Here is a 27,621-nt window from a genome sequence, read left to right as displayed (position 1 = left end):
TGCAAGAAAACAAGTCTCAAGTCCTCTCTCACCGTGGCTTTCTCTTGCTCTGGTAAAAAAAAACATGTCCTCCAGACATCCACCATTTCTACCCCAGTGACCAGCCTTACATATACTGAGTGGAGGGGACCCCTATGGTCATAACAATAAAACAAAACAAATGCATTACACAAAAGAACTACTGATAACAATAATTAAATGGTGAAATGGCTTCTACACCACAGCGTTAGAGAATACAGAGAATTGTGTGATAAACAAAGAACATCCACCTAGAGACAGTTCTGTGGAATATGACAAAAAAGTCAGAGGAGAATGTTCGGACTTGTTCAAGCTACAAGAAAGGCCCAAAAATGATCAAATAACCACTCTTTACAACAGTGGTGCACAGGCATCTCCGATCACACAATGCGTTGAACCTAGAACCGTGTGGGCTACAGCAGAAGAAGACCAATTAATCCAATCAAGCACCTCCGGGATGGTGTTGAATGGTTCTCAGCATGAACGTGAGGCTGAAAACCATCTGCAGGGACTGTGTGATACAATCAAGTCAGCAGTGAGCAAAATCCCTAAGGAATGTTTCCGCTAGTTATATCCATACAACACATAGTTCAGCCTCTTCTGGAGGGATAAGGAAATATGTGTACCTAATAAAGTGGCCACTGTTATTATTTCAAAATGAACGTCTTCCCACTCCTTACCTTCTTTTTTGGCCTGCTTTAAAATACAATCAAAAGCCAAGCAAAAGAGTGGAAGATATTTTATATTTTTTTATATCTATTTCTGCATGATGGTTTTACCTTAAATTTCCTCTGGAGTTAAAAGTTGGAAAATTGCAATTGCCCATCATTTTTTAACTACTTCATCACCAACTTCGTTAAATCCAATTTGTGATTAAGGCCAGTCTTCATCACATAAGTCCTGCTTGTTCATTAAGAAACAAAGGTTGGAATCCTGCTGCAAATTTAGCCCAGGAGCTAGGCTTAGCCTTACTAAGATCCTGATGAGGTTTTACCCCAAACTTCCCTTTCCCGGGCCACAAAAGGCTTATTTCTCTCAAATGAAATCCATAGATTAGGGGCTAATAAACAACACCTGTTGTTTATTGGCATTGTGGGATTGTTGACATGCTGGGGCCTAATAAATTAATTTGAATGGACTGATTTCTTTAAAGGAACTGTGAGGTAGTACAATCTTTTAAATTGTTGCATGTTACACCTATAACTTTCTTCAGTGTGTGTTTCGAGGGGGCCCATGAGGTCTGGGGGGGGCACACCCCCATCAACTCAAACCACTGGGTCTGGGGGGGCCACACGCCCGTCAAGTGTTTTGTGGGCCGACATCACAGTAGCAAGGATGGTGTGAATGAGACCCACGCAACAAGAGACGAGAGGCACTTTGTTTTTCGACTGTCCAGTGTTTTTCTATCAGTTTTTCTATTTTTCTATCAGTCAGCAACATCTCTGTGCATCCCAACAGGAAGAACTGTTGACAGGAATCATCTGAGACAGGAATGTCTCAGATTATTCTATGTGAGATCTGTTGCCTGGTGTCTCATGTGATCATGTACAGTTTGAAATAATGGTTGACATTACTTCAAAAAATTGGAATTGGTGACATTCACCTACATGGATGTCTTCAGTCACAGGGATCACCAACCCCATCTTGGTCTTTCACATGATGTCATTACTACAACATGAACACCACTACTGTCAGGCCCTGTACTGGTTCCCTGCCTTCACCCAGCCCTCCTTCACACTGAGCTGTACAACCATGCCCCTCATCACACGAATATTGATCGCTCCTAGTGTTTTGCCAAAGTGTATCAGACCTCCGCTAACCCATTCGTTTTTGACCTCGTCTCTGCCCAGCCCTTTTGGACTTTTGCTCTTGCTGATTATTGCTCACCCGTATACCGTTCTACGGCCGGTCTTTGGATTTTTGGATTGAGCCTGTTTATTATTAAACATTAGATGGCTCTTTGCTTTGATCCTCATCTCTGTCAGGGTATTCGTGACAACTACCTCAGTCAAACCTGACGTCTATTTGTGAATAGGTTTTGTCTGTCAGTCCCAAAACATAATGCACCTCTAGCTAGATCTCTTATTTGAGTGGAAGTTCAACAGTTTAAGAGGGTACTCAAAGTAAAGGTATTGTGTTTTGATAATGATTTCTAGTTGTCTATCCTCAATCCTGGGAAGACATGTTTACATACGGAATACAAAGCATGTTTTTCCTTATAGCCAAATCCTGTTGCCAGAAAACAACGGTCTTTCTTATGTGTTACGGTATTGATGTCGGTGAGATACAAACCAGGAAACAAAAAATGTAAATTATGAATAAAACAAATCTAAAAGAGGAAACACAAGGTGCAAAATTTGGGTTTGGAAATAAAAATAAAACATAGTACACAAGGTGCATAAAGAAGCTGGCATTTATACAAAAACAAAAGACAGAAAACCTGTCAGAGAAGGAAACATTTTATACACACACAACAAACAAAACACAACACAAAATATGTTACACCACTGGTTTGAAAACGTTTCCAACGTAAACAATCTCTAGTTAAAATACTAATCATAATTACGAATATAATCATAAAGGGCACATGGTCATCTACATAATTTAATAATATGTTATGATAATACAGAAAAATTAGAAACAAATCATATTGGAGAAATCCTCTATTCTGAACCACTTCTCTGAGGAAAGCTTTCCAAATGAATAGAAACAAAAATAGTATGAATAGATGAAGAGAAGGGCAGATTTGCCAAGCAATTGGAGCATATTGGTTATAGGCCATTATATCTTTGATATATCACAGATCTCAACATTTGTCACAGTTACTGCATATAAAAAGCAAAACTAAGTTGGTACATTTGGCACGTTTGTGAGAGGAATGGTTACAAGCATAGAGGCGGGAAGTAGGAGTGATGCCCTTGGCAAAGGCATCGCACCCCCTGATGAAAGTAACATTTAGCTCTGTGGAGCTCCCCCAGTAGTAGTATCAACACCCCCTGATGAGGTTATGAAAGTGACATTTATCTCTGCTGCAGCTCCACCAGTAGTAATCTCAACACCCCCTGATGAGGTTATGAACGTGACATTTAGCTCTGCTGCAGCTCCCCCAGTAGTAATCTCAACACCCCCTGATGAGGTTATGAAAGTGACATTTAGCTCTGCTGCAGCTCCCCCAGTTGTAGTATCAACACCCCCTGTTGAGGTTATGAAAGTGACATTTAGCTCTGCTGCAGCTCCCCCAGTAGTAATCTCAGCAACTCCACTGTGTTACGTTGGCTGAATGGATGAATGCGACATGAGTTGCCACAGCTGATGGGCGCCAGCGAGATGCGCGTCTCTACGACCGCTGAGAACAAGTCAACCATTCGCCAGGAGCATGTGACTGAGGCTTCCGGGCATTTGTCCATTTATTCCCAGGACCCCCTGGTCCAAAAATCTTCCTGTTGCTATGGTAACAAGCGTGTACCTATGAGTTGTAATAATCAACTACAATATGTGTTACAATGCAATGGTGGTTAGATCCTGGAGGATCAGATCAGTGAAGAGAAAATCAGCCTGGGCAGTTCAAAGACCCTTTAAGACAAAGAAGAGATTGACCTGTTTTGAAACCTAGTTATGGTTGAGATGATTGTCAACTTTATTGTCATACAAACACTGTAAATGTGAAAATATGTGGATTTAACTTTAAATGCAATATGATGATCAAATTGTCAGCTAATCCATTGTTAATCAAATGTTCAGCAAAATCACAATATGTTAAATCAACCTAATTTCCATTTGCTTCAGCAAATGCACAATTCTATAGCAGCCGGTTGCCTTACAATTGTAATTAAAATCAAGCTCAAATCCAGCAACGAGTGTAGATATCTAAATGATAACCAACTCATCAGTCAGTTGTCCTTAATAAGTTGCATAATACTTTTGTAATTAAAATGGGTGGACAATGTACAAAACCTGCTTTAATGTCTAGTTCATCTGATTTGGATCCAAAAACAGTTAAAGTCTGCTCTTTAACAGTCATTGTAAAATTCTAAAACGTAAAATTCGAGGTGATGGAATATAGAGCCAAAAATATGTCACACTACATTTGGAGTTCTCTGTATTTTCCCAAGTTTTACTTTTTGATTTCCAAGTATTACTAATCAAAATCTTCACAATCACTTGACACACAGCTGATTCTATAATCAAATTTACATGAATTTTATTTGATGATTGTAGTTGTTAAAGGCAAGGCCTGCTCAAAGCATTATCGATGTACAGTAAGCTTAAATAGAACTAAAACTGTACTTATCCGCCCTCATATCAAAAAGAAAATAATTAATTCACATTGGTTTTAAAAGAAAACAATTTAACTTGTCATCTGTGTTGTCAAGTGGGAGGCCACTCTTTCTTTTCCTCACGGTGGAGGCCTCAATCCATCTCTCAGAAGCCCCATAAGGCCAAAGCCAGTCCTGATAAAAGGGACAGTTAGTCACATATCCAATTTAGGTCAAATTATCCATCACGGTTAAAGCGAGAGGGAAAAAAATCTGACAGGTCCAATATTTAAAATTGTTGTGACGTGAGAATGGCAATCAGGATTTTCCAATCAGGACAAAGGAAATCCAGATGTCTCTGCACATCACGTGACGTACTGGAATGATAAGTAAATATTTTGGCCTCTTCATTTAAATGCATTCTTTCTTTTACTCAACAGATTCTGGATCAGATATAGCGCGACATAAACTGATCCTGATGACTCCAAGGCGATTGACCCTTCTGGAGAAAACTGTGCTAGACTGTATGATTGGGCTGGATGTTCCCTGTGGGGATGTTGTGAACTTTGTCTGTGAGACACTTGGTGCTAGTTAAGAAGCTAATATTTAATCTGATATTTAATCAGTGTGTAAAGGTATTTCTGAATTCATACTGTACCGCCACTCTTTGCTTCTCAGTAGGGTAAAAACTAATGTATATATTTTTTTTAAACATCCACGTTAGTTTCTCTTGTGACAATATAAAAGCCTTTATTGAAGTGGCACAGTGCATTTAATTACAGTTACACCACCAAAATGTACACAAATGAAGAAAGAAAAAAATACCTATTATGGGATTCTGATGGGTATTGGGTTGTGTTAGGAACAGATTTACATCTTTTATAATTGTTTGAATGTTTAAAGACATTTGTCAGAGAAGGCATTGGTCTAGCGCAGTTTCACCTGTGTGAAGATCCTAATATGTACATCTTTTACATCACAATTTAACAAACTTTAAACCAAAAAGTAATATGTTAATCAAACCATTTATAAAAATGTTATTACTATGTTAAAATGAAAGTATTCGGTTCCCCTTGATGTGTGCTTAAAGATGATGTGTTGGTTGTATTTAAAGGTCCCATGACATGCTACTTTTTGTAGGCTTTAATATAGGCCATAGTGGTCCCTAGTACTGTATCTGAAATCTTTTTTCAAAAATTCAGCCTTGCTGCAGAATTATAGCCACTACAATACAGTCACAGAATGAGCTTCCTTCAAACGGCCCGTATTGGTGTCTGTGACTTTAAATTTTAATGAGGATGAAAAAGGCGGGGCAAGGTGGTGGGTGAGCGGGGCATGGTGGTGGGTGGGCGTGGCCTTTACTATCTTGCGGCAAAGGTAACGTGCTTGTTTACCGGTATGTCTGGATCATATTGCAATGGCACGAAGACACATTGAAGCATTTCAGTTTGACCCAGAATCCGATCCAGATGGAGAAGCAACGGATGAAGAAGTTGCGACTCAGCGCCTCCAGAAGGATTTTTCCGAATGGTTAGTTAAAAATATTATGTCTATATGATACTTTGTTAGGATGTCTGATTATCATGTAAGTTAAAGCTAAAGCTAATCTGCTTTTGCCTTTTCATGTTTCTCTGATTTGTGATGATTTTAAAGCTGTGTTAGCATCTAGATCAGTAAATATTCTAGTTTAGAGAAGAGGGTTTTTTTAAATGTAAAAATTCTCCCTTCATATCATGAAGTCACGTTACACAAGATATATAAAGCCTATATATTTATGTGTGCTCAGGACTAAATCATTTTGTTGTGTAACATTATGTACATAGTCGTCGGGGAAATGTTTGCCACAGACATGCAAAACTTTGGGAAGCTGTGTCGGCACTTTTCCGGGAGAAAATGAAATCATTCCACTGGTTCTTCTGTGGCATGTACGAAGGAAGTAAAAAAAGGCTTTGTTGCTCATCTCTACATCCTATTACTGAGCAATTATTGTGTTTCCTTCGCTCAAAAGCCATGATGCCCCTCCTCGTCGCATAAACAAATTGAAGTCGCGCTCACACACATGTGTGCCTCACACCTGGCTCTATTTAAATTCTTTCTCTGGGCGGGCAAAGCAGAAAAAGGGGAGTTACCATGGGAGTTAACAATTTCTCCTTGCGACGTCACAAAGAGACGGGTCCAGATCAGCCTGTTTGATTCTCCGTTTTCTCCAAGTCAGAGAAAGATAGAAAATGCTCAATTTACACCGAATGGAATTTTTAGAAAATTTGGGACCATATATAGGCTAGGTGAACTCATATTAATGTTAAAAAACCTCACAAAATGAAAATTTCATGTCAGGGGACCTTTAAATATCTGGCTTAAACTACTCAAACTATTATTTTTTTCGTCCTTGGAGCACAGACCAACTAGTTGAGTGTGAAACATTTTCAAACTCTTTCCTAGTTGCTTATTCTAACCTGATTTGTTCACATGCGTGGTGGCTTTCAATGTAAGTTTGGGTTGAAAGTGCAACTGCAAGCAACAACGTCAAATGAATACAGGACAGTCAGATTCTAGTCAGCGAGTGACGGACAGACGCTCGCACGTGCTGTTTTGCAGTTACTTCTTTCTTGGCGGTGGCTGCTTGCCCAGATTGATGAGGTCACTTGATTCCCTGTCTATAAGAATGAAATGCTTTTAAGGCTGTAAACTATGTCAGAGCACTATATAATATTCAGAAACACAGTTAATTTAAAGAAATTACTCCTTATTTCAAGTACTCCCTATCCAAAGACCAACAAAGACATTTGTTAAATCAGTTTTGAGAGTTAAATATCTTTATTTATTTCCAGGGATTTTTTACTGTACAATTACAGAAAGGTAACTTTTCATTATTTAATTTATTGGCAAATTTTGAATTTAACTGGCACATTTGACGTTTACTTGATGCTCTGTCTATAAGAATGAAATGCTTTTAATGCTGTAAACTATGTCAGAGCACTATATAATATTCAGAAACACATCTAATTTAAAGAAATGACTCCTTATTTCAAGTACTCCCTATCCAAAGACCAACAAAGACATTTGTTAAATCAGTTTTGAGAGTTAAATATCTTTATTTATTTCCAGGCATTTTTTACTGTACAATTACAGAAAGGTAACTTTTCATTATTTAATTTACTGGCAAATTTTGAATTTAACTGGCACATTTGACGTTTACTTGATGCTCTGTCTATAAGAATGAAATGCTTTTAAGGCTGAAAACAATGTCAGAGCACTAAACAATATTCAGAAACACATCTAATTTAAATAAATTACTCCTTAATCAAATACTCTCTATCCAAAGACCAACAAAGACATTCGTTAAATCAGTTTTGAGAGTTAAATATCTTTATTTATTTCCAGGCATTGTTTACTGTACAATTATAGAAAGGTAACTTTTCATTATTGGATTTACTGAAATAAGAAGCAGCATCAGAAGTAAATATTTATATTTAATTAATTCCAGTTCCAATTACAGAAAGGTAATTTGTATCTATCATCTAATTTATATTTTTGGTCTTTTGTGATTAAAATCCACATAACGTGAACTTTTTGGATTTAATTTAGTGAATCAAGATGCATCATCAGAAGCAAAAAAATGTAATAAAAAGTTATTCATTCCAGGGTACGCGGGTAAAGAAATGTCACGGGCGGGCCAGGACAGAACAGTGAGTGTTGGTAACGTTGACTCCCAAATGCTGGGAGGGAAGCGCTGGGCTACGAACACTGCTTAAAGATGCGTCCCGAGACTTCACGATTGTTAAACTATTTTATAACCCTCCCATTTTAGACAGGGTTGTTATTTGTTGTTCGTTTCTTCACAATCTAAAAGCAGAATCATACATACATACATACATACATACATACATACATACATACATACATACATAAAAGCAGAATCATTATCTTAAATCAGTTGTCCATGAAAATGCAAAAGGAGGGATTTCACATTTCCGCGTGCAGTCCTTCTGAAAAGAAATGCGCTTTATGGGAATCTTCACCCAAGCGGATCATGTCCTGGCTATGTTTGGTTTAAAAACATTACAATCAGGCTCCTATAGATGCAAAACCAAAAACCCTTACAATGCGTTAGCTAGCAATGTACAGTACAGTAGGATTAATTTAACACAGATTAAGCCTAGTCAAGGACAAAAAAAACAAGCTCGATAGAGTATTCTATTGTCCTTGACTATGCTTAATCTGTGTCTGCGAAACTGGTCCTCATTATTAACTTAATCCTGGAGAATTTGCTGCGTTAAAATATGAAACACAACTTCAAAATCCAACAGAACAAACTAGAACAACAAATATCCTATGCTTTTAGGTGTTTGTGAGTGCATGTGATGACCAGTTGGTTGCTGCCTGTGTGATTAAAATAAATGTAATAGTAATAATCCATAAATTACCTTTAAACTTTCCCAAACACAATAATGCAGTGGTGTCAAACCGGTTCCACGGAGGGCCGAGTGTCTGCAGGTCTTTGGGTTTTCCTTTAAATTGGTTCCCAGGTCAGACCTGAACATCCAGGTGGGGGTAGAAATTAACCAATTAGTGAACTCATTGATCAATCAGGTACAAGGTGAGAGCGAAAACCTACAGACACTCGGCCCTCCGTGGAACCGGTTTGACACCTGTGCAATAATGGATACTAATGAAAACTTCATTGGAATTAAGCTGAGCATTGAGACACAAACTAATCCAACAGACTTTGTACAATCCCGTTAACCTGAAGCTTTACAGTATCCCAGTCAAAAATGTTCCCTTTGGGAAAAAGTTTCCCACCATGCAATGCTCCAATCATGGAATCGGAAAGCACATAGTCCCACATGTTAACATCTCTGATCTCTCCAACAAAACACTGGTTGATGTCAAATGACCCCAGGAGAGAGTCGGGGTCCTGTCCGAGGATAACCCTACCTCCTGGCTGCACTTTGTTTCCCTGTTTATACATCTTCCTAACACTCCTCTTCCCGTCTACATGGAAGGCGGTCAAGCCAGACTTAGACTCCCAGGTGACACACAGGTTGGTCTGAAAAGTGTTGAGCTCAGGCAGGTGGAATGAGACCCCATCATAGCTACCCTGCAGGTACAGATTGTAAGTGCTGTTGGCTTCTCTCCACACATTGAGCTCGTCGAAGTCCACTGTGCGATAGGCGAACAGGATGATCTCTCTTTTGCCAGATGCCAGTTCGGTAGCCAGCCGCATACACAGGGTGAACGCTTGCATGGAAAGATTCTTCTGAGGGAGAAGCTCTACGTAGCTGTTGTCGGTTTCCTTCGTGAACACCAAGGTTCTCCTCACAGGCTCTGAAGAGGGACAAGGAGAGGGTGCACGTTGACCTGTGATTCAATACTATTCTGGCAAGTCGGAAGGGGTTGACATGAGTTTTCTGTAGAGTTTTTGAAACCGCACATGGTATGAAAGGGAGTGGTTTCGATGACACGGGGCTCTTGATAACACGTGATCTACGGTAATTCATCATATTTAAGAACCCGTTTTGGCTCAACAGCGCCACTTTTTCCACCAGTGGCCAAAAGCCGAAGATGCAACTTTTACTGACCTATCTGGTTAAACACCAGTGAAATACAATAAAACAAAATAGTTCCACAGTACCAACTCACGTGTGATGCTGTTTAGCTGATTGTTGAGCTGTGTCTCCACTAAACCACATCGGTTGCTGTCTCTGAAATCTTTTGAAAGAACCACATTCTTGAGTATTCTATATACTGTACATTTAACAATGTCCACCTTAAGATATGTGAGAAATGACACAACAAAACAATGTGAGCATTGTGGATGTATTGTCTTCATCATCTTAGTAAATATATTTTTCACATTGTCTTCCAAATACATGAGTTACTCACAGAGGCCCCCTATAGCAACCAAAACACAGATAGAACAGAGCAGACTGGGACCGAGAACAACCAACAAGAGCTGTTTCCATCTGGAGGGAGACACTGTTACCCCAGCATCAAGAGAGGAGACTGGGTTTCCTAGAACCAAAAGAACGTTATTTTTAAATAGTTACACCGGGGAAAATACTATCAGAACCCAGGAGAAAGTTGATACCAGAGAATCAAATTAGTCAGACATTGACATTGTAAAAGATTGTTTAAATGCCAAAACCTCAATTTATCATGGAACGCCACTGTAAATTAGGAAAGAAGGGTTTTTATTTGCATGATCTATTGTAGTTAATCCCAATTACCTATTTGAATGTGCTGAAATTATGCCCCAAATAAACAATTTCATGTTCAAAGACCAGTGTCCTTTGCTAAAGATACTGTGTTTAATTTTTGGGAACGAAAAACACCAAAATAACAATTTATTTAAATTAATTTAAAACAAAAGCAAATAGAGAGCTTTCCATGCTTCCAATGTTAAAGTAGATATATTTAAAATTCCCTGTTTCAGCATATTTAAATTCCCTGTTTCAGCATATTTATGGACATTTTGTGTGTTGAATACATTTTCAATATAAATTATACTGACTGGTCCACAAAACAGATTTTGTGATAAATGCACACAAAATATTACATATAGCTTGTGATAGTGGTGGCACCATATCAACTGTTCACAGCACTAAACTTGGGGATTCTGTTTTAAAAGAAAAATAATTTTAGATTTAACTGTCTTACATTTTTTATAAACGACTAGATCTGAAGTTAACAATTGTCGAAGTGTGAGAATTGACTACGTTTATTTCAATCATCTATCCAATCTTCATGAATAGGTCACACCTGTTTTGGTATTGCCTCTGTTTCCACTTTTTCTTAGACAGAATTCACAACTGTCATTTGAATCGGTTTGGTTGTCCATCATAATCTGTAAAGCCCAAATACAATATGTCTACAATCTGGTTAGCTGAGAGTGGAAGACTTTACGTGACAAAGTTACTAGGAAGGAAGAATAGTATCTTAACATCTCAACAGGAAATCATAGTTAGTCTAAATTTGGCCGGTCTTCTATACTTCCTCTTACATGTGTTGGAGCTCGCCCCAATAGTATAAATCAAAAAGAAAAGTACAGTTCTTTGTTGGCCTACCTGCACATTAATGCTGTGGAAAGACTTCCTGTTCAAATGATCTCCTTCATTTACTGAAGGAGCTGTGATAGGAGTATGAGTGCCATCTATGCTGCCCGTCAAATCCTAAAATATTAACTAATTAGTGCTTCAAGTCTCAAAGCTTCATACTAAATAAAGTGATTTCTGCTTAGACGGATACCTGCAATTCTGTGGAGTTCTTCTTTGATGAGTCTTGTGGGTCTGTGACTTGGGAACACTACAAAAGGTGGGTTGAACAAGCATAAATATTGCATTAACGTAACTCAGAGTTTAATGCACTAATTGTTACCACCTCTTCTGAAACCGTCAACTCTGGGTTTGACAGCTCAGAGTCAGTCAACTGCTCTCTGAAATACCCACATGATCTCTTGATAATAAAACATTATCTATAATGCTTTATTTATTTATTAGTTTATTTAATAATTTCTTGATCTGCATCCATATATAGTGCCTTTCAAAAGTCCACTCTTGGACTTTTCCACAATATATGTGGATACTACAGTAAATTAATAAAATCAGCAAATTGTTCTAAATTTATTAGAAATTAAAAAAATCTTACAATTCTTGTGTTGATCAGTGGCATAAAGTCCAGATTAAATCATTTTGAGAAATATTATCATGTGTGCTTAAAGATTATGTGTTGGTTGTATCTAAAAATCTGGCTTAAACTACTCAAACTATTCTTTTTTTTGTCCTTAGTGCACAGACCAACTAGTTGAGTGTGAAACATATCCAAACTCTTTCCTAGTTGCTTATTCTAATCTGCTTTGTTCACATGCGTGGTGGTTTTCAATGTAAGTTTGGGTCAGATTCTAGTCAGCGAGTGACGGACAGACGCTCGCACGTGCTGTTTTACAGTAACCTCCTTCCTGGCGGTGGCTGCTTGCCCAGATTGATGAGGTCACTTGATTCCCTGTCTATAAGAATGAAATGCTTTTAAGGCTGTAAACTATGTCAGAGCACTATATAATATTCAGAAACACAGCTAATTTAAAGAAATGACTCCTTATTTCAAGTACTCCCTATCCAAAGACCAACAAAGACATTTGTTAAATCAGTTTTGAGAGTTAAATATCTTTATTTATTTCCAGGGATTTTTTACTGTACAATTACAGAAAGGTAACTTTTCATTATTTAATTTACTGGCAAATTTTGAATTTAACTGGCACATTTGACGTTTACTTGATGCTCTGTCTATAAGAATGAAGTGCTTTTAAGGCTGAAAACAATGTCAGAGCACTAAACAATATTCAGAAACACATCTAATTTAAATAAATTACTCCTTAATCAAATACTCTCTATCCAAAGACCAACAAAGACATTCGTTAAATCAGTTTTGAGAGTTAAATATCTTTATTTATTTCCAGGCATTGTTTACTGTACAATTACAGAAAGGTAACTTTTCATTATTGGATTTACTGAAATAAGAAGCAGCATCAGAAGTAAATATTTATATTTAATTAATTCCAGTTCCAATTACAGAAAGGTAATTTGTATCTATCATCTAATTTATATTTTTGGTCTTTTGTGATTAAAATCCACATAACGTGAACTTTTTGGATTTAATTTAGTGAATCAAGATACATCATCAGAAGCAAAAAAATTTAATAAAAAGTTATTCATTCCAGGGTACGCGGGTACAGAAATGTCACGGGCGGGCCAGGACAGAACAGTGAGTGTTGGTGACGTTGACTCCCAAATGCTGGGAGGGAAGCGCTGGGCTACGAACACTGCTTAAAGATGCGTCCCGAGACTTCACGATTGCTAAACTATGTGATAACCCTCCCATTTTAGACAGGGTTGTTATGTGTTGTTCGTTTCTTCACAATCTAATAGCAGAATCATTATCTTACATCAGTTGTCCATGAAATTGCAAAACGAGGGATTTCACATTTCCGCGTGCAGTCATTCTGAAAAAAGGGCGCTTTATGTGAATCTTCACCCAAGCGGATCATGTCCTGGCTATGTTTGGTTTAAAAACATTACAATCAGGCTCCTATAGATGCAAAACCAAAAACCCTTACAATGCGTTAGCTAGCAATGTACAGTACAGTAGGATTAATTTAACACAGATTAAGCCTAGTCAAGGACAAAAAAAACATGCTCGATGGAGTATTCTATTGAACTAGATTTTTTTGTCCTTGACTATGCTTAATCTGTGTCTGCGAAACCGGCCCTCATTGTTAACTTAATCCTGGAGAATTTGCTGCGTTAAAATATGAAACACAACTTCAAAATCCAACAGAACAAATTAGAACAACAAATATCCTATGCTTTTAGATGTTTGTGAGTGCATGTGATGACCAGTTGGTTGCTGCCTGTGTGATTAAAAGTAATTTAGTAGTAATAATCCATGAATGACCTTTAAGCTTTCCCAAACAGAATAATGGATACTAATGAAAACTTCATTGGAATTAAGCTGAGCATTGAGACACAAACTAATCCCACAGCGTTTTAATGATCTCCTTGTCTATCCCATTAACCTGAAGCTTTACAGTATCCCAGTCAAAAATGTTCCCTTTGGGAAAAAGTTTCCCACCATGCAATGCTCCAATCATGGAATCGGAAAGCACATAGTCCCACATGTTAACATCTCTGATCTCTCCAACAAAACACTGGTTGATGTCAAATGACCCCAGGAGAGAGTCGGGGTCCTGTCCGAGGATAACCCTACCTCCTGGCTGCACTATGTTTCCCTGTTTATACATCTTCCTAACACTCCTCTTCCCATCTACATGGAAGGCGGTCAAGCCAGACTTAGACTCCCAGGTGACACACAGGTTGGTCTGAAAAGTGTTGAGCTCAGGCAGGTGGAATGAGACCCCATCAATGCTACCCTGCAGGTACAGAATGTACGTGCTGTTGGCTTCTCTCCACACATTGAGCTCGTCGAAGTCCACTGTGCGATAGGCGAACAGGATGATCTCTCTTTCGTCAGATGCCAGTTCGGTAGCCAGCCGCATACAGAGGGTGAATGCTTGCATGGAAAGATTCTTCTGAGGGAGAAGCTCTACGTAGCTGTTGTCGGTTTCCTCCGTGAACACCAAGGTTCTCCTCACAGGCTCTGAAGAGGGACAAGGAGAGGGTGCACGTTGACCTGTGATTCAATACTATTCTGGCAGGTCGGAAGGGGTTGACATGAGTTTTCTGTAGAGTTTTTGAAACCGCACATGGTATGAAAGGGAGTGGTTTCGATGACACGGGGCTCTTGATGACACGTGATCTACGGTAATGCATCATATTTAAGAACCCGTTTTGGCTCAACAGCGCCACTTTTTCCACCAGTGGCCAAAAGCCGAAGATGCAACTTTTACTGACCTATCTGGTTAAACACCAGTGAAATACAATAAATCAAAATAGTTCCACAGTACCAACTCACGTGTGATGCTGTTTAGCTGATTGTTGAGCTGTGTCTCCACTAAACCACATCGGTTGCTGTCTCTGAAATCTTTTGAAAGAACCACATTCTTGTGTAATCTATATATTGTACATTTAACAATGTCCACCTTATTTAGATATGTGAGAAATGACACAATAAAACAATGTGAGTGTTGTTGATAAATACTCTTCTACTCAGTAACTATATTTTTCACATTGTCTTTTAAATACATGAGTTACTCACAGAGGCCCCCTATACCAACCAGAACACAGAGAGAACAAAGCAGATTGGGACCAAGAACAACCAACAAGAGCTGTTTCCATCTGGAGGGAGACACTGTTACCCCAGCATCAAGAGAGGAGACTGGGTTTCCTAGAACCAAAAGAAGGTTATTTTTAAATAGTTTCACCGGGAAAAATACTATCAGAACCCAGGAGAAAGTTGATACCAGAGAATCAAATTAGTCAGACGATGACATTGTAAAAGATTGTTTAAATACCAAAACCCCAATCTATCATGGAACGCCTCTGTAAATTAGGAAAGAAGGGTTTTTATTCGCATGATCTATTGTGTTAATCCCAATTATTTATTTGAATGTGCTGAAATTATGCCCCAAATAAACAATTTCATGTTCAAAAACCAGTGTCCTTTGCTAAATATACTGTGTTTTATTTTAGGTAAAGAAAAACACCAAAATAACCATTTATTTAAATTAATTAATTTAGAGCAAAAGCAAATATAGAGCTTTCTATGCTTCAAAAGTTAAAGTAGATATATTTAAAATTCCCTGTTTCAGCATATTTCAATTCCCTGTTTCAGCATATTTATGGACATTTTGTGTGATGTATTATTTTTCAATATAAATTATACTGACTGGTCCACAAAACAGATTTTGTGATAAATGCACACAAAATAATACATATTGCAAGTGTGTTCACAGCACTAAACTTCTGTTTAAAAATACAAATTATTAGATTTAACTGTCTTACATTTTTTATAAATGACTAGATCTGAATTAACAATTGTCGAAGTGTGTGAATTGACTACGTTTATTTCGATCATCTATCTGATCTTTATGAATAGGTCTCACCTGTTTTGGTATTGCCTCTGTTTCCACTTTTTCTTAGACAGAATTCACAACTGTCATTTGAATAGGTTTGGTTGTCCATCGTAATCTGTAAAGCCCAAATACAATATGTCTACAATCTGGTTAGCTGAGAGTGGAAGACTTTATGTGAGGAAGTTACTAGGAAGGAAGAATAGTATCTTACAACATCTCAACAGGAAATTTCATTGACTTAGTTAGGCTAAAGTTGGGCAATTTGAAAGCAGAAACCAATGAACAGCAGGACTTGCTATGATGAAACCAGGCCTTTATTACGAATTGGATATCAAGAAATGGGGAAGAATGCAGGGTACAAAAATAAAAATCAGTGATGAAATGGTTTGTTTGGTTTATTTTTTTATTGTATTTTAAACCAGGCTACTTGAGAAGATAGACAGTGGGAAGACATTCATAGTTAAATAATACAGTGGTCACTGTATTAGGTACACCTGTTGTTTATTGGCATTGTGGGATTGTTGATGTGCTGGGGCCTAATAAATGAATTTGAAATGACTAATTTATTTAAAGGAGCTGTGAGGTAGTACAATCTTTTAAATTGTTCCATGTTACACCTATAACTTTCTTCAGTGTGTGTTTCGAGGGGGGCCACGAGGTCTGGGGGGCCACACCCCCATCAACTCAAACCACTTTGCCAAAGTGTATCAGACCTTCGCTAACCCATTCATTTTCAACCTCGTCTCTGCCCAGCCCTTTTGGACTTTTACTCTTGTTCACCCGTGTACCGTTCTACTGCCTGACTTGTGACTCTGGCTTTGGATTTGTGGATTATATTGCTCTGTGCTTGGATGCTCAGCTGTGTCAGGGTATTCGTGACAACTACCTCAGTCAAAGCTGACCTTTATTTGTGAACAGGTTCTGTCTCTCAGTCCCAAAATAATAATCCACCTCTAGCTAGCTTTTTTTCAGTGGCAACTCCACAGTATAAGGGAATACGCAAAGTAAAGGTATTGATTATCAATAAGGTATTTGAGAATGATATCTAGTTTTCTATCCATATTCCAGGGAAGACTTGTTTACATACTGTATACAAAGCATGTTTCACTTTGTAGCATGTTTCTTTTATGTCTGTATACAGCTGTATACAGGCATAAAAGCGTTTAAAAAAAACATCCTTGTGACAATTTAAAAGCCTTTACTGAAGTGGCACAGTGCTTTTAATCACAGTTACACCACCAGAATGTCCTCAAATGAAGAAAGAAAAAAAAAAACTATTATTGGATTCTGATGGGTATTAGGTTGTGTCAGGAACAGATTTACATCTTTTATAATTGTTTGAAAGTTTAAAGACTTTTGGCAGAGAAAGCATTGGTCTAGCGCAGTTTCACCTGTTACATTGTGATCCTAATATGTACATATTTTATATCACAATTTAACACACTTTGAACCAAAAATTTATTTGTTAATCAAACCATTTCTAACAATGTTTTTACTATGTTAAAATGAAAGTATAAGGTCCCCCTTGATGTTTCCCTCCCAAAAATATAAGAAGTTGTTTGTGTTGTTTATTTTTTGCATTTTATTTTGATTAATTTAATGAAGGGAGTTAATACTGGGTTGAATGAATATTCTTAAATAGATTTCTTCAACTCATAAGATTATTATTTGACTCTCTTCATTAAGTCCACATGGTTTTGTTTATGTGATTTTGTGTTAATATAAACAATATAAAAGCTTAGAATATATCATTAATATTTAAAAAGTATAATTTTAGAAGCTTCTAGAACCTGAACCTAAATATATAAATGTTACATTGTATCAACAGTATGCGGTCATAAGACTTATCCTCTATCCACCTCTTCTGGTGAGAAAATGCAACTACAGAGGCACTGATCAAAAACCACAGGGAGGAAGTTGATAGTTGATATAAAATATTATAATGTGTGCTTAAAGATTATGTGTTGGTTGTATCTAAATATCTGGCTTAAACTACTCAAACTATTATTTTTTTTGTCCTTAGTGCACAGACCAACTAGTTGAGTGTGAAACATATCCAAACTCTTTCCTAGTTGCTTATTCTAATCTGCTTTGTTCACATGCGTGGTGGTTTTCAATGTAAGTTTGGGTCAGATTCTAGTCAGCGAGTGACGGACAGACGCTCGCACGTGCTGTTTTACAGTAACCTCCTTCCTGGCGGTGGCTGCTTGCCCAGATTGATGAGGTCACTTGATTCCCTGTCGATAAGAATGAAATGCATTTAAGGCTGAAAACAATGTCAGAGCACTATATAATATTCAGAAACACAGCTAATTTAAAGAAATGACTCCTTATTTCAAGTACTCCCTATCCAAAGACCAACAAATACATTTGTTAAATCAGTTTTGAGAGTTAAATATCTTTATTTATTTCCAGGCATTTTTTACTGTACAATTACAGAAAGGTAACTTTTCATTATTTATTATACTGGCAAATTTTGAATTTATTTAATTAATTCCAGTTCCAATTACAGAAAGGTTATTTGTATCTATCATCTAATTTATATTTTTTCCATTCATTATCAGTCTGATTTGGGAGTCTTTTGTGATTAAAATACACAGAACGTGAACTTTTTTGATTTAATTTAGTGAAGCAAGATGCATCATCAGAAGTAAAAAATAACATTTAAATAAAAAGTTATTAATTCCAGGGTAATGTCACCTGTGCACCCTGGAACGGTATCTGCATCGGGCAATTATGGTATATGAATATCAGCTGTTGACAAGAAATGTCTTGGAAACCCTGCTTCCCTACATGAAACCAAAGCATACGTCATATGTAGGAAGTAAAACGAAACGCACTGACGGAGAGGACACGAGGGAAGGGAAGAAGGAATGTAAATAGAGGCCGTGGGCAGGAACTCGACTGAGGATGAATACGATCAAGAACAGGTGTGTGTGCTCTAGGTGAGGGAGTGAGTGAGTGAGAGAGAGAGGACAGGACAGTACAGGACAGAACAGTGAGTGTTGGTGACGTTGACTCCCAAATGCTGGGAGGGAAGCGCTGGGCTACGAACACTGCTTAAAGATGCGTCCCGAGACTTCACGATTGTTAAACTATGTTGTTGTGTGTTGTTCATATCTTCACAATCTAAAAGCAGAATCATTATCTTATATCACTTGTCCATGAAATTGAAAAAGGTGGGATTTCACATTTCCGCGTGCAGTCATTCTGAAAAAAATGGTGCTTTATGGGAATCTTCACCCAAGCGGATCATGTCCTGGCTATGTTTGGTTTAAAAACATTACAATCAGGCTCCTATAGATGCAAAACCAAAAACCCTTACAACGCGTTAGCTAGCAATGTACAGTACAGTAGGATTAAGTTAACACAGATTAAGCCTAGTCAAGGACAAAAAAAACAAGCTCGATAGAGTATTCTATTGTCCTTGACTATGCTTAATCTGTGTCTGCGAAGCTGGTCCTCATTATTAACTTAATCCTGGAGAATTTGCTGCGTTAAAATATGAAACACAACTTCAAAATCCAACAGAACAAACTAGAACAACAAATATCCTATGCTTTTAGGTGTTTGTGAGTGCATGTAATGACCAGTTGGTTGCTGCCTGTGTGATTAAAATAAATGTAATAGTAATAATCCATGAATGACCTTTAAACTTTCCCAAACACAATAATGGATACTAATGAAAACTTCATTGGAATTAAGCTGAGCATTGAGATGCAAACTAATCCCACAGAATTTGTACAATCCCGTTAACCTGAAGCTTTACAGTTTCCCAGTCAAAAATGTTCCCTTTGGGAAAAAGTTTCCCACCATGCAATGCTCCAATCATGGAATCGGAAAGCACATAGTCCCACATGTTAACATCTCTGATCTCTCCAACAAAACATTGGTTGATGTTAAATGACCCCAGGAGAGAGTCGGGGTCCTGTCCCAGGATAACCCTACCTCCTGGCTGCACTATGTTTCCCTGTTTATACATCTTCCTAACACTCCTCTTCCCATCTACATGGAAGGCGGTCAAGCCAGACTTAGACTCCCAGGTGACACACAGGTTGGTCTCAAAAGTGTTGAGCTCAGGCAGGTGGAATGAGACCCCATCATAGCTACCCTGCAGGTACAGAATGTACGTGCTGTCGGCTTCTCTCCACACATTGAGCTCGTCGAAGTCCACTGTGCGATAGGCGAACAGGATGATTTCTCTTTCGTCAGATGCCAGTTCGGTAGCCAGCTGCATACACAGGGTGAACGCTTGCATGGAAAGATTCTTCTGAGGGAGAAGCTCTACGTAGCTGTTGTTGGTTTCCTCCGTGAACACCAAGGTTCTCCTCACAGGCTCTGAAGAGGGACAAGGAGAGGGTGCACGTTGACCTGTGATTCAATACTATTCTGGCAGGTCGGAAGGGGTTGACATGAGTTTTCTGTAGAGTTTTTGAAACCGCACATGGTATGAAAGGGAGTGGTTTCGATGACACAGGGCTCTTGATGACACGTGATCTACGGTAATGCATCATATTTAAGAACCCGTTTTGGCTCAACAGCGCCACTTTTTCCACCAGTGGCCAAAAGCCGAAGATGCAACTTTTACTGACCTATCTGGTTAAACACCAGTGAAATACAATAAAACAAAATAGTTCCACAGTACCAACTCACGTGTGATGCTGTTTAGCTGATTGTTGAGCTGTGTCTCCACTAAACCACATCGATTGCTGTCTCTGAAATCTTTTGAAAGAACCACATTCTTGAGTAGTCTATATACTGTACATTTAACAATGTCCACCTTAAGATATGTGAGAAATGACACAACAGAACAATGTGAGCGTTGTGGATGTATTTTCTTCATCATCTTAGTAAATATATTTTTCACATTGTCTTCCAAATACATGAGTTACTCACAGAGGCCCCCTATAGCAACCAGAACACAGAGAGAACAGAGGAGACTGGGACCGAGAACAACCAACAAGAGCTGTTTCCATCTGGAGGGAGACACTGTTACCCCAGCATCAAGAGAGGAGACTGGGTTTCCTAGAACCAAAAGAAGGTTATTTTTAAATAGTTTCACCGGGAAAAATACTATCAGAACCCAGGAGAAAGTTGATACCAGAGAATCAAATTAGTCAGACGATGACATTGCAACAGATTGTTTAAATACCAAAACCCCAATCTATCATGGAACGCCTCTGTAAATTAGGAAAGAAGGGTTTTTATTCGCATAATCTATTGTGTTAATCCCAATTATTTATTTGAATGTGCTGAAATTATGCCCCAAATAAACAATTTCATGTTCAAAAACCAGTGTCCTTTGCTAAATATACTGTGTTTTATTTTAGGTAAAGAAAAACACCAAAATAACCATTTATTTAAATTAATTAATTTAGAGCAAAAGCAAATATAGAGCTTTCTATGCTTCCAATGTTAAAGTAGATATATTTAAAATTCCCTGTTTCAGCATATTTCAATTCCCTGTTTCAGCATATTTATGGACATTTTGTGTGATGTATTATTTTTCAATATAAATTATACTGACTGGTCCACAAAACAGATTTTGTTATAAATGCACACAAAATAATACATATTGCAAGTGTGTTCACAGCACTAAACTTCTGTTTAAAAATACAAATTATTAGATTTAACTGTCTTACATTTTTTATAAATGACTAGATCTGAAGTTAACAATTGTCGAAGTGTGAGAATTGACTACGTTTATTTCAATCGTCTATCCAATCTTCATGAATAGGTCTCACCTGTTTTGGTATTGCCTCTGTTTCCACTTTTTCTTAGACAGAATTCACAACTGTCATTTGAATCGGTTTGGTTGTCCATCATAATCTGTAAAGCCCAAATACAATATGTCTACAATCTGGTTAGCTGGGAGTGGAAGACTTTACGTGACAAAGTTACTAGGAAGGAAGAATAGTATCTTAACATCTCAACAGGAAATCATAGTTAGTCTAAATTTAGCCTTTGGGAAATTTGACAGCAGAAACCAATGAAAAAAATAAGTGATGAAATGGTAGAAAAGGGTGGGTCACTGTGATTTGTCAACTGTGAACCCCAGAGGTCATTTAATGTAAGAACAACATGTAGTGAAAGATACAAAAACATGACGTTTCTACAACTATATTGTTTGGTTTATTTATTTTCTGTATTTTAAAGCAGGCCAGTTGAGAATATAGGCAGTGGAAAGACATTCATAGTTAAATAATACAGTGGTCACTTTATTAAGTACATCTATTTACTATTTACACTTTCGCCTCCAGAACAGGCTGATTTATTTGCAGCATGGATTTATCAAGCTGCTGGACACATTCTTAAGTGACTTTTGTCACTATTTGTTTATGTGTAGGGGTTGACGTTGAGACTGGTGTGTTATGGGTACTGTTTAATGAAGCTGCCAGTTGAGGACCTGTGAGGAGTCTGTTTCTCAGACTAGACACATTCCAATGTATTTGTCCTCTGGCTCAGTGGTGCACCGGGGCCTCCCACTCCTCTTTCAATTCTGGTTAGAGACAGGTTGTGCTGTTCTGTGAAGGGAGCGTAACAAAATGTTATGCCAGATCTTCAGTTTCTTGACAATTTCTCACATGGAATAGCCTACATTTCTCAGAACAAGAATAGACTGATGAGTTTCAGAAGAGCGTTTTTTTGTTTCTGGCTATTTTGAGCGCATAATTGAACCCACAATTGCTGATGCTCTATATACTCAACAAGTGTAAAGATGGCAGAGTTTGCTTCCGAATCATCACAACAGTTTTCATCTGTGCTAGCATAATTGCAAAAGTGTTTTTCAAATTATCAATACGCCTTTTAAAAGGATAAACTTTTCATAAGCAAACACAAAGTGCCTTTGGAACACTTTGTGATTGTTGCTGATAAAGGGCCTCTGTGCTCTTATGTAGATCTTCCATTAAAAATCGTCCGTTTCCAGCTAACATAAGGCATTTACAACATTAGCAATGTCTACACTGTATTTCTCACCGCTTCGATGTTATTTGAAAGAACTAAAATCTTTTGAACGGTAGTGTATACTGTTCCTTTTAAAACCTTTTATACGTCACTCTGTACCTTATAGAGTGGTCGCTCAGCATGTTAGACTCATGACCCCGACTTCACTCCTTCCTTCCTCTGTTGTTTCTGTATGAAAGTGCGTTGATGCCTGACCCCCGGTGAAACCACTATCCAATGAGTTGATGTGCCTATCTCCCGGCTGCAAATGAACACATTTCAATAAATGAGTTGGGGCCGTCTGAATCCATAGCCGATCAATAACTTTACAAGTCTGGCTAATTTCTACATCAACAGATCCACCATGTCTCGCACCATCATTTGTACCACGGTCAAAGTAGCCTGGATCACGTGTCTTCCCCTTTCTAATGTTCAGCTAAACCTCCTGAACAGCGTCTGCATGCTTTAGATATTTCATTGCAGACGCATGATTCGCTTTTGGCTATTTGCCTGAACCAGCAGGTGTACTCAGGGAAGTAAACAATGAGTGTAGATTAAGTTGTAAACAACATTATACATGTTATTTCTGGAGTAGTTTGATTATTAACGCCTGTCCAAACAGATATAAAATAACAAACTTCTAACCACACTCTGCTGGCTTCCGGTCTTCTATACTTCATCTTACATGTGTTGGAGCTCGCCCCAATAGTATAAATCTTTGTACAGTTCTTTGTTGGCCTACCTGCACATTAATGCTGTGGAAAAGTACAGTTCTTTGTTGGCCTACCTGCACATTAATGCTGTGGAAAGACTTCCTGTTCAAATGATCTCCTTCATTTACTGAAGGCGCTGTGATAGGAGTATGAGTGCCATCTATGCTGCCCGTCAAATCCTAAAATATTAACTAATTAGTGTTTCAAGTCTCAAAGCTTCATACTTAATAAACTGATTTCTGCTTAGACTGATACCTGCAATTCTGTGGAGTTCTTCTTTGATGAGTCTTGTGGGTCTGTGACTTGGGAACACTACAAAAGGTGGGTTGCACAAGCATAAATATTGCATTAACGTAACTCAGAGTTGAATGCACTAATTGTTTCCACCTCTTCTGAAACCGTCAACTCTGGGTTTGACAGCTCAGAGTCAGTCAACGCAGAGTTGTGGTTTAACCTCAGAGTGTTAACCCTGCTCTCTGAAATACCCACATGATCTCTTGATAATAAAACATTATCTATAATGCTTTATTTATTTATTAGTTGATTTAATATTTTCTTGATCTGCATCCATATATAGTGCCTTTCAAAAGTCCACTCTTGGACTTTTCCACAATATATGTGGATACTACAGTAAATTAATAAAATCAGCAAATTGTTCTAAATTTATTAGAAATTTTAAAAAAAACGTACAATTCTTGTGTTGATCAGTGGCATAAAGTCCAGATTAAATTTTAGGCTACAAAGCATTTGATTATGTTTGGTCAGAAGATCATGTACTCTGACCCTACTGACCTAAGAAAAAGGTGAAACACAGTGAAATAAGGATTTCCACAGATGAAGTTCTTATCTGGATTAATAAGTTAAATAAATACATTTAAACTCTGAGTTGCAATTTATTTAAAATAAACAGTTTTAGTATCTGGACTCTGCAAATTATCTGTTTTGAATTAGGCTTCTCACAGGAGTGTATGTAACTAGCTAGTGAGGAGCGGAGTCACAGATCAGACATACCTTCTCCTGCAAGGATGGATTTCAGGCTCAACGGTACAGACAGGACTTGTAGAGAATATGATAAACTTCCTATATTTAAACATTGGATTGCAGATATTGTAGACCTTGTTACCTGGCCAGACGGGCCAGCGGCCAAAATGTATTCAAAAATCTATAATTCATTCTGTTCATTTGGTCCATTTTTGGAACAAATACCACATATCATTGGTTGAATGTAATAAATGACAAGTTTATTGTTGCACAAAATGTACAAAATAACAAGCAAATGGACAGCAACCCCCCCCCCACCCAACTGTCCCGCCCTCCTGCCATTTCATTTGCTATGATGAGGTTGGAATTTCTGAAAACCTATGGCTATGGCAAGTCCAATGGCCCAAAAGACATAGGATTTCTGAGAGAGACAACACAGACCCAATTTCAGCTTCACTGAACAATTATAAATGAATAAAAACACCTTTATGTACACATTTTTGTCAGAACTTTTACAACATGCCATCTATATATTTATACAGAATATGTGGTCCACATTTTCCTGTATATAAAATATAAGGTCAAATTAAGTAATATAGACTATTAGACATCCAAAGTACAGCACTGCTTTTTAAACCTCCTTTGAATTTTTTTTATTTTTCTTTATTTGTATTTTTTAAATACCCACTTATTCAATGATCTAATTTTCTTATTTTGCCTCATACTAAAAGAAGACACCTCTAGTGGATCATAAGCACATTTGTTTGTTTGTTTTTGAGTGTATTTCATCCTGGAGGACCCGAGCTGGCCTCGTTGGTGCCTGATGAGAAACACCTCGGTTCACTCATTTATTTACATCGTGACCCTCTGAGTGAACTACCGACTCCGCCTTTGCGTATGTATGTGTGTGTGTGCATATTGGTTTGTGTGTTTGTGTACTTCAACTGTGTGTGTTCTGCCTTTGCCCCTCCCTGCTAGGTTTGTGTCCACCCCTTCTCTTGACATTACAATAAAAGATTCCCAAAACATCCAAGATGGCCCAGTGAGGATGACTGTCAACTATTTCATGTCACAATTTACAGCATGTGTCCTACAGATGGCTGGCTGTCTGCGTTGAACCGTAGACATTGATGTCCCGCAGCATTTCTGGCCCACTAAGATTGATGTCAGGTGGTGTAACAAGGCAAGCCACCTGTATCCCCTTAACCCCTGACCCTTCTCACCTGTGTCCCCTTAACCCCTGACCCTTCTCACCTGTGTCCCCTTAACCCCTGACCCTTCTCACCTGTGTCCTTTTAACCCCTGACCCTTCTCACCTGTGTCCCCTTAACCCCTGACCCTTCTCACCTGTGTCCCCTTAACCCCTGACCCTTCTCACCTGTATTCCCTTAACCCCTGACCCTTCTCACCTGTGTCCCCTTCACCCCTGACCCTTCTCACCTGTGTCCCCTTAACCCCTGACCCTTCTCACCTGTGTCCCCTTAACCCCTGACCCTTCTCACCTGTTAAGGATGCAACAGCTTTGGCACCAGGTGTAAAAAAAAAATAAAAAAAATGTTGTATCACTTTTTATATGCTTAGTTTTGTTGTTTTAGCACCATAAAGAAAGCTCTACATTGCCGAATTCTTCCAAACTCAATTTGCAATTGGCGTAACATTGTATGGTAGCGCCAAAACCCCCACGGGTCCCAGGGTGTTGAGGGGTTAGGGACGAGGAATGAGCGGGGAGGGAGAGGGATTTGGATCAAAGGAGGGTTAGAGAGGCGTTAGAATCAAAATTGAGTCTCTGGGTGCATCTCGATACTCTAACGTGACTCTGTTTCCTAGACTCCTTGTCTCCTTTCCTTAATTTGCCTTGTGTACTGTAACTTAATTGGCAGCTGACGTTTACAAGAAGTTCCTATGTTTGATTCCCACAGTGGGCCAGTGAGAAAAAAGTATGCACTAACGAATGTAAATTTCCCCCGAAGAAAAGCGTCTGTTGAATTGCTCACATTTAAATGTAGTCCTCCAATAAGGGAAAAGTTGAGTGAGATCTAATTTCAAGTGTGTATCCATCGTATTGTTCTGATCTGTGGGATGTTGTTCTGATCAGTGTCGTTTGAGAGGAGACTAGGATTGGAGGCGTGTTTAGAACATGGAAATGAACCCTTCACTGCAGTGACTCAATCTAGTGGCCCAGTCCCACGCCCCGTGGACCTTGTTTACGCCACCTCACACGTGGCTCATATTGAATCTCCTGTTGTGCTCAATTCTAATTGAAGAGATGTCAATTCAGGAAGTCATTTGAATTGATCATCCTGGATATCTGAATGGCTCCCACTCAAATCTGGCACAGGCCTATTTGATTGGAATCGGCCGTGTGGCTGAAGCTCCATATTAAGAAGGGTTTTCCTCGTCTTGTCAACACCAGCCAGGTCCTGTCAGATCAGGGAGAGTCAAAAAGGACTCCAAAGAAATAAAAGGTTTTGAGGCTTGGTTTGGAACCAGGCCCCTTCCTCCAGTCTAGTCTTTTCTTTACAGTTAATGAAGTCTGCTCCCAGTAGAGGCCGAGAAACAGCAAGTATTATTTTCTACGTGAGTGCAAAAATATCTTTCAGATCAACGTTGTACGGAAAATGAACCTATTTTATGTGTTCTATTGTCAGTTTACATTTTTGTTTGTTTTTCTTTTTCTGACCGTAGACTTTTCATAAATATCTTTTTCTCGTTACTCTTCCTTCTGTGACTTTTTTTGTTTCTCTTTGTCGCTCTTTAATATAACTCTATAGTTTATCTTCCATCATTCGTTTTTCTTTTCTTTCCTATTTTTTTTACAAAATGAGAGACATATTAATGGATGGCTGATACATATATATATATATACGTTCTCTTATTCCTCTGTTCAGCTGGTCTTTTATAAGACCTGGAGATCATTTTCATTCTTGTAAACGAACAGGATTCAGCCACTTCGTTCCCCCTCGTTCTTCTTTGCTTTCCTTCATGTGCCCTCACTTCCTCCTTCCTCTTTCTCTCTCTGCTCTCCTCCTCCTTTTTCATTGGAGCAGAGCCCTGATTTGTTTGGAGGTGCTGTCATCGTTAAGATGTCTGGTTGTATACCTGGTGGGGAGTACAGGAAGGTAGAAGTATAAAAATAAATGAGATGGGTATCTGTGTACACACACACACACACACACAAGCA

The 27,621-nt window shown here is 38.3% G+C and overlaps 3 protein-coding genes across 7 annotated transcripts in view; all 3 read right to left on the bottom strand.

Annotated features, from left to right (window-relative positions):
- Positions 1–7,701: 7,701 nt before the first annotated feature.
- On the bottom strand, positions 7,702–11,560 carry LOC105006288 (C-reactive protein-like). Its single transcript, XM_034294589.1, has 6 exons — positions 11,523–11,560; positions 11,037–11,121; positions 10,161–10,289; positions 9,918–9,986; positions 9,375–9,602; positions 7,702–8,810 (listed from the first exon to the last, which is right to left on the bottom strand). Exons 2-6 carry the CDS (start codon positions 11,116–11,118, stop codon positions 8,788–8,790), a joined length of 531 nt encoding a protein of 176 aa, XP_034150480.1. The 5' UTR covers positions 11,119–11,121; positions 11,523–11,560; the 3' UTR covers positions 7,702–8,787.
- A 956-nt stretch (positions 11,561–12,516) lies between these two features.
- Positions 12,517–23,752, bottom strand: LOC105006286 (C-reactive protein-like). Its single transcript, XM_034294588.1, has 5 exons — positions 23,715–23,752; positions 21,546–21,630; positions 20,698–20,826; positions 14,742–14,810; positions 12,517–14,426 (listed from the first exon to the last, which is right to left on the bottom strand). Exons 2-5 carry the CDS (start codon positions 21,625–21,627, stop codon positions 13,801–13,803), a joined length of 906 nt encoding a protein of 301 aa, XP_034150479.1. The 5' UTR covers positions 21,628–21,630; positions 23,715–23,752; the 3' UTR covers positions 12,517–13,800.
- Positions 23,753–24,758: 1,006 nt separating this feature from the next.
- Positions 24,759–27,621, bottom strand: part of fam49al (family with sequence similarity 49 member A, like) — a 38,822-nt gene continuing 35,959 nt past the window's right edge. For 4 of the 5 annotated variants that reach the window (XM_034294804.1, XM_010864737.5, XM_010864735.5 and 1 more), the window contains one exon: positions 24,759–27,539. In XM_034294804.1, coding sequence (XP_034150695.1) covers positions 27,476–27,539 — 64 coding nt within the window. In that variant the 3' untranslated portion in view covers positions 24,759–27,475. The remainder of the gene's footprint in view (positions 27,540–27,621) is intronic. The other variant, XR_004576276.1, reaches the window with a different exon arrangement.

Source organism: Esox lucius, chromosome 10 (assembly GCF_011004845.1).
Source record: "Esox lucius isolate fEsoLuc1 chromosome 10, fEsoLuc1.pri, whole genome shotgun sequence".
Lineage (NCBI taxonomy): Eukaryota > Metazoa > Chordata > Actinopteri > Esociformes > Esocidae > Esox > Esox lucius.
Note: the sequence above shows the minus strand (reverse complement) of the source record. Positions and strands in the feature narration are given on the sequence as shown.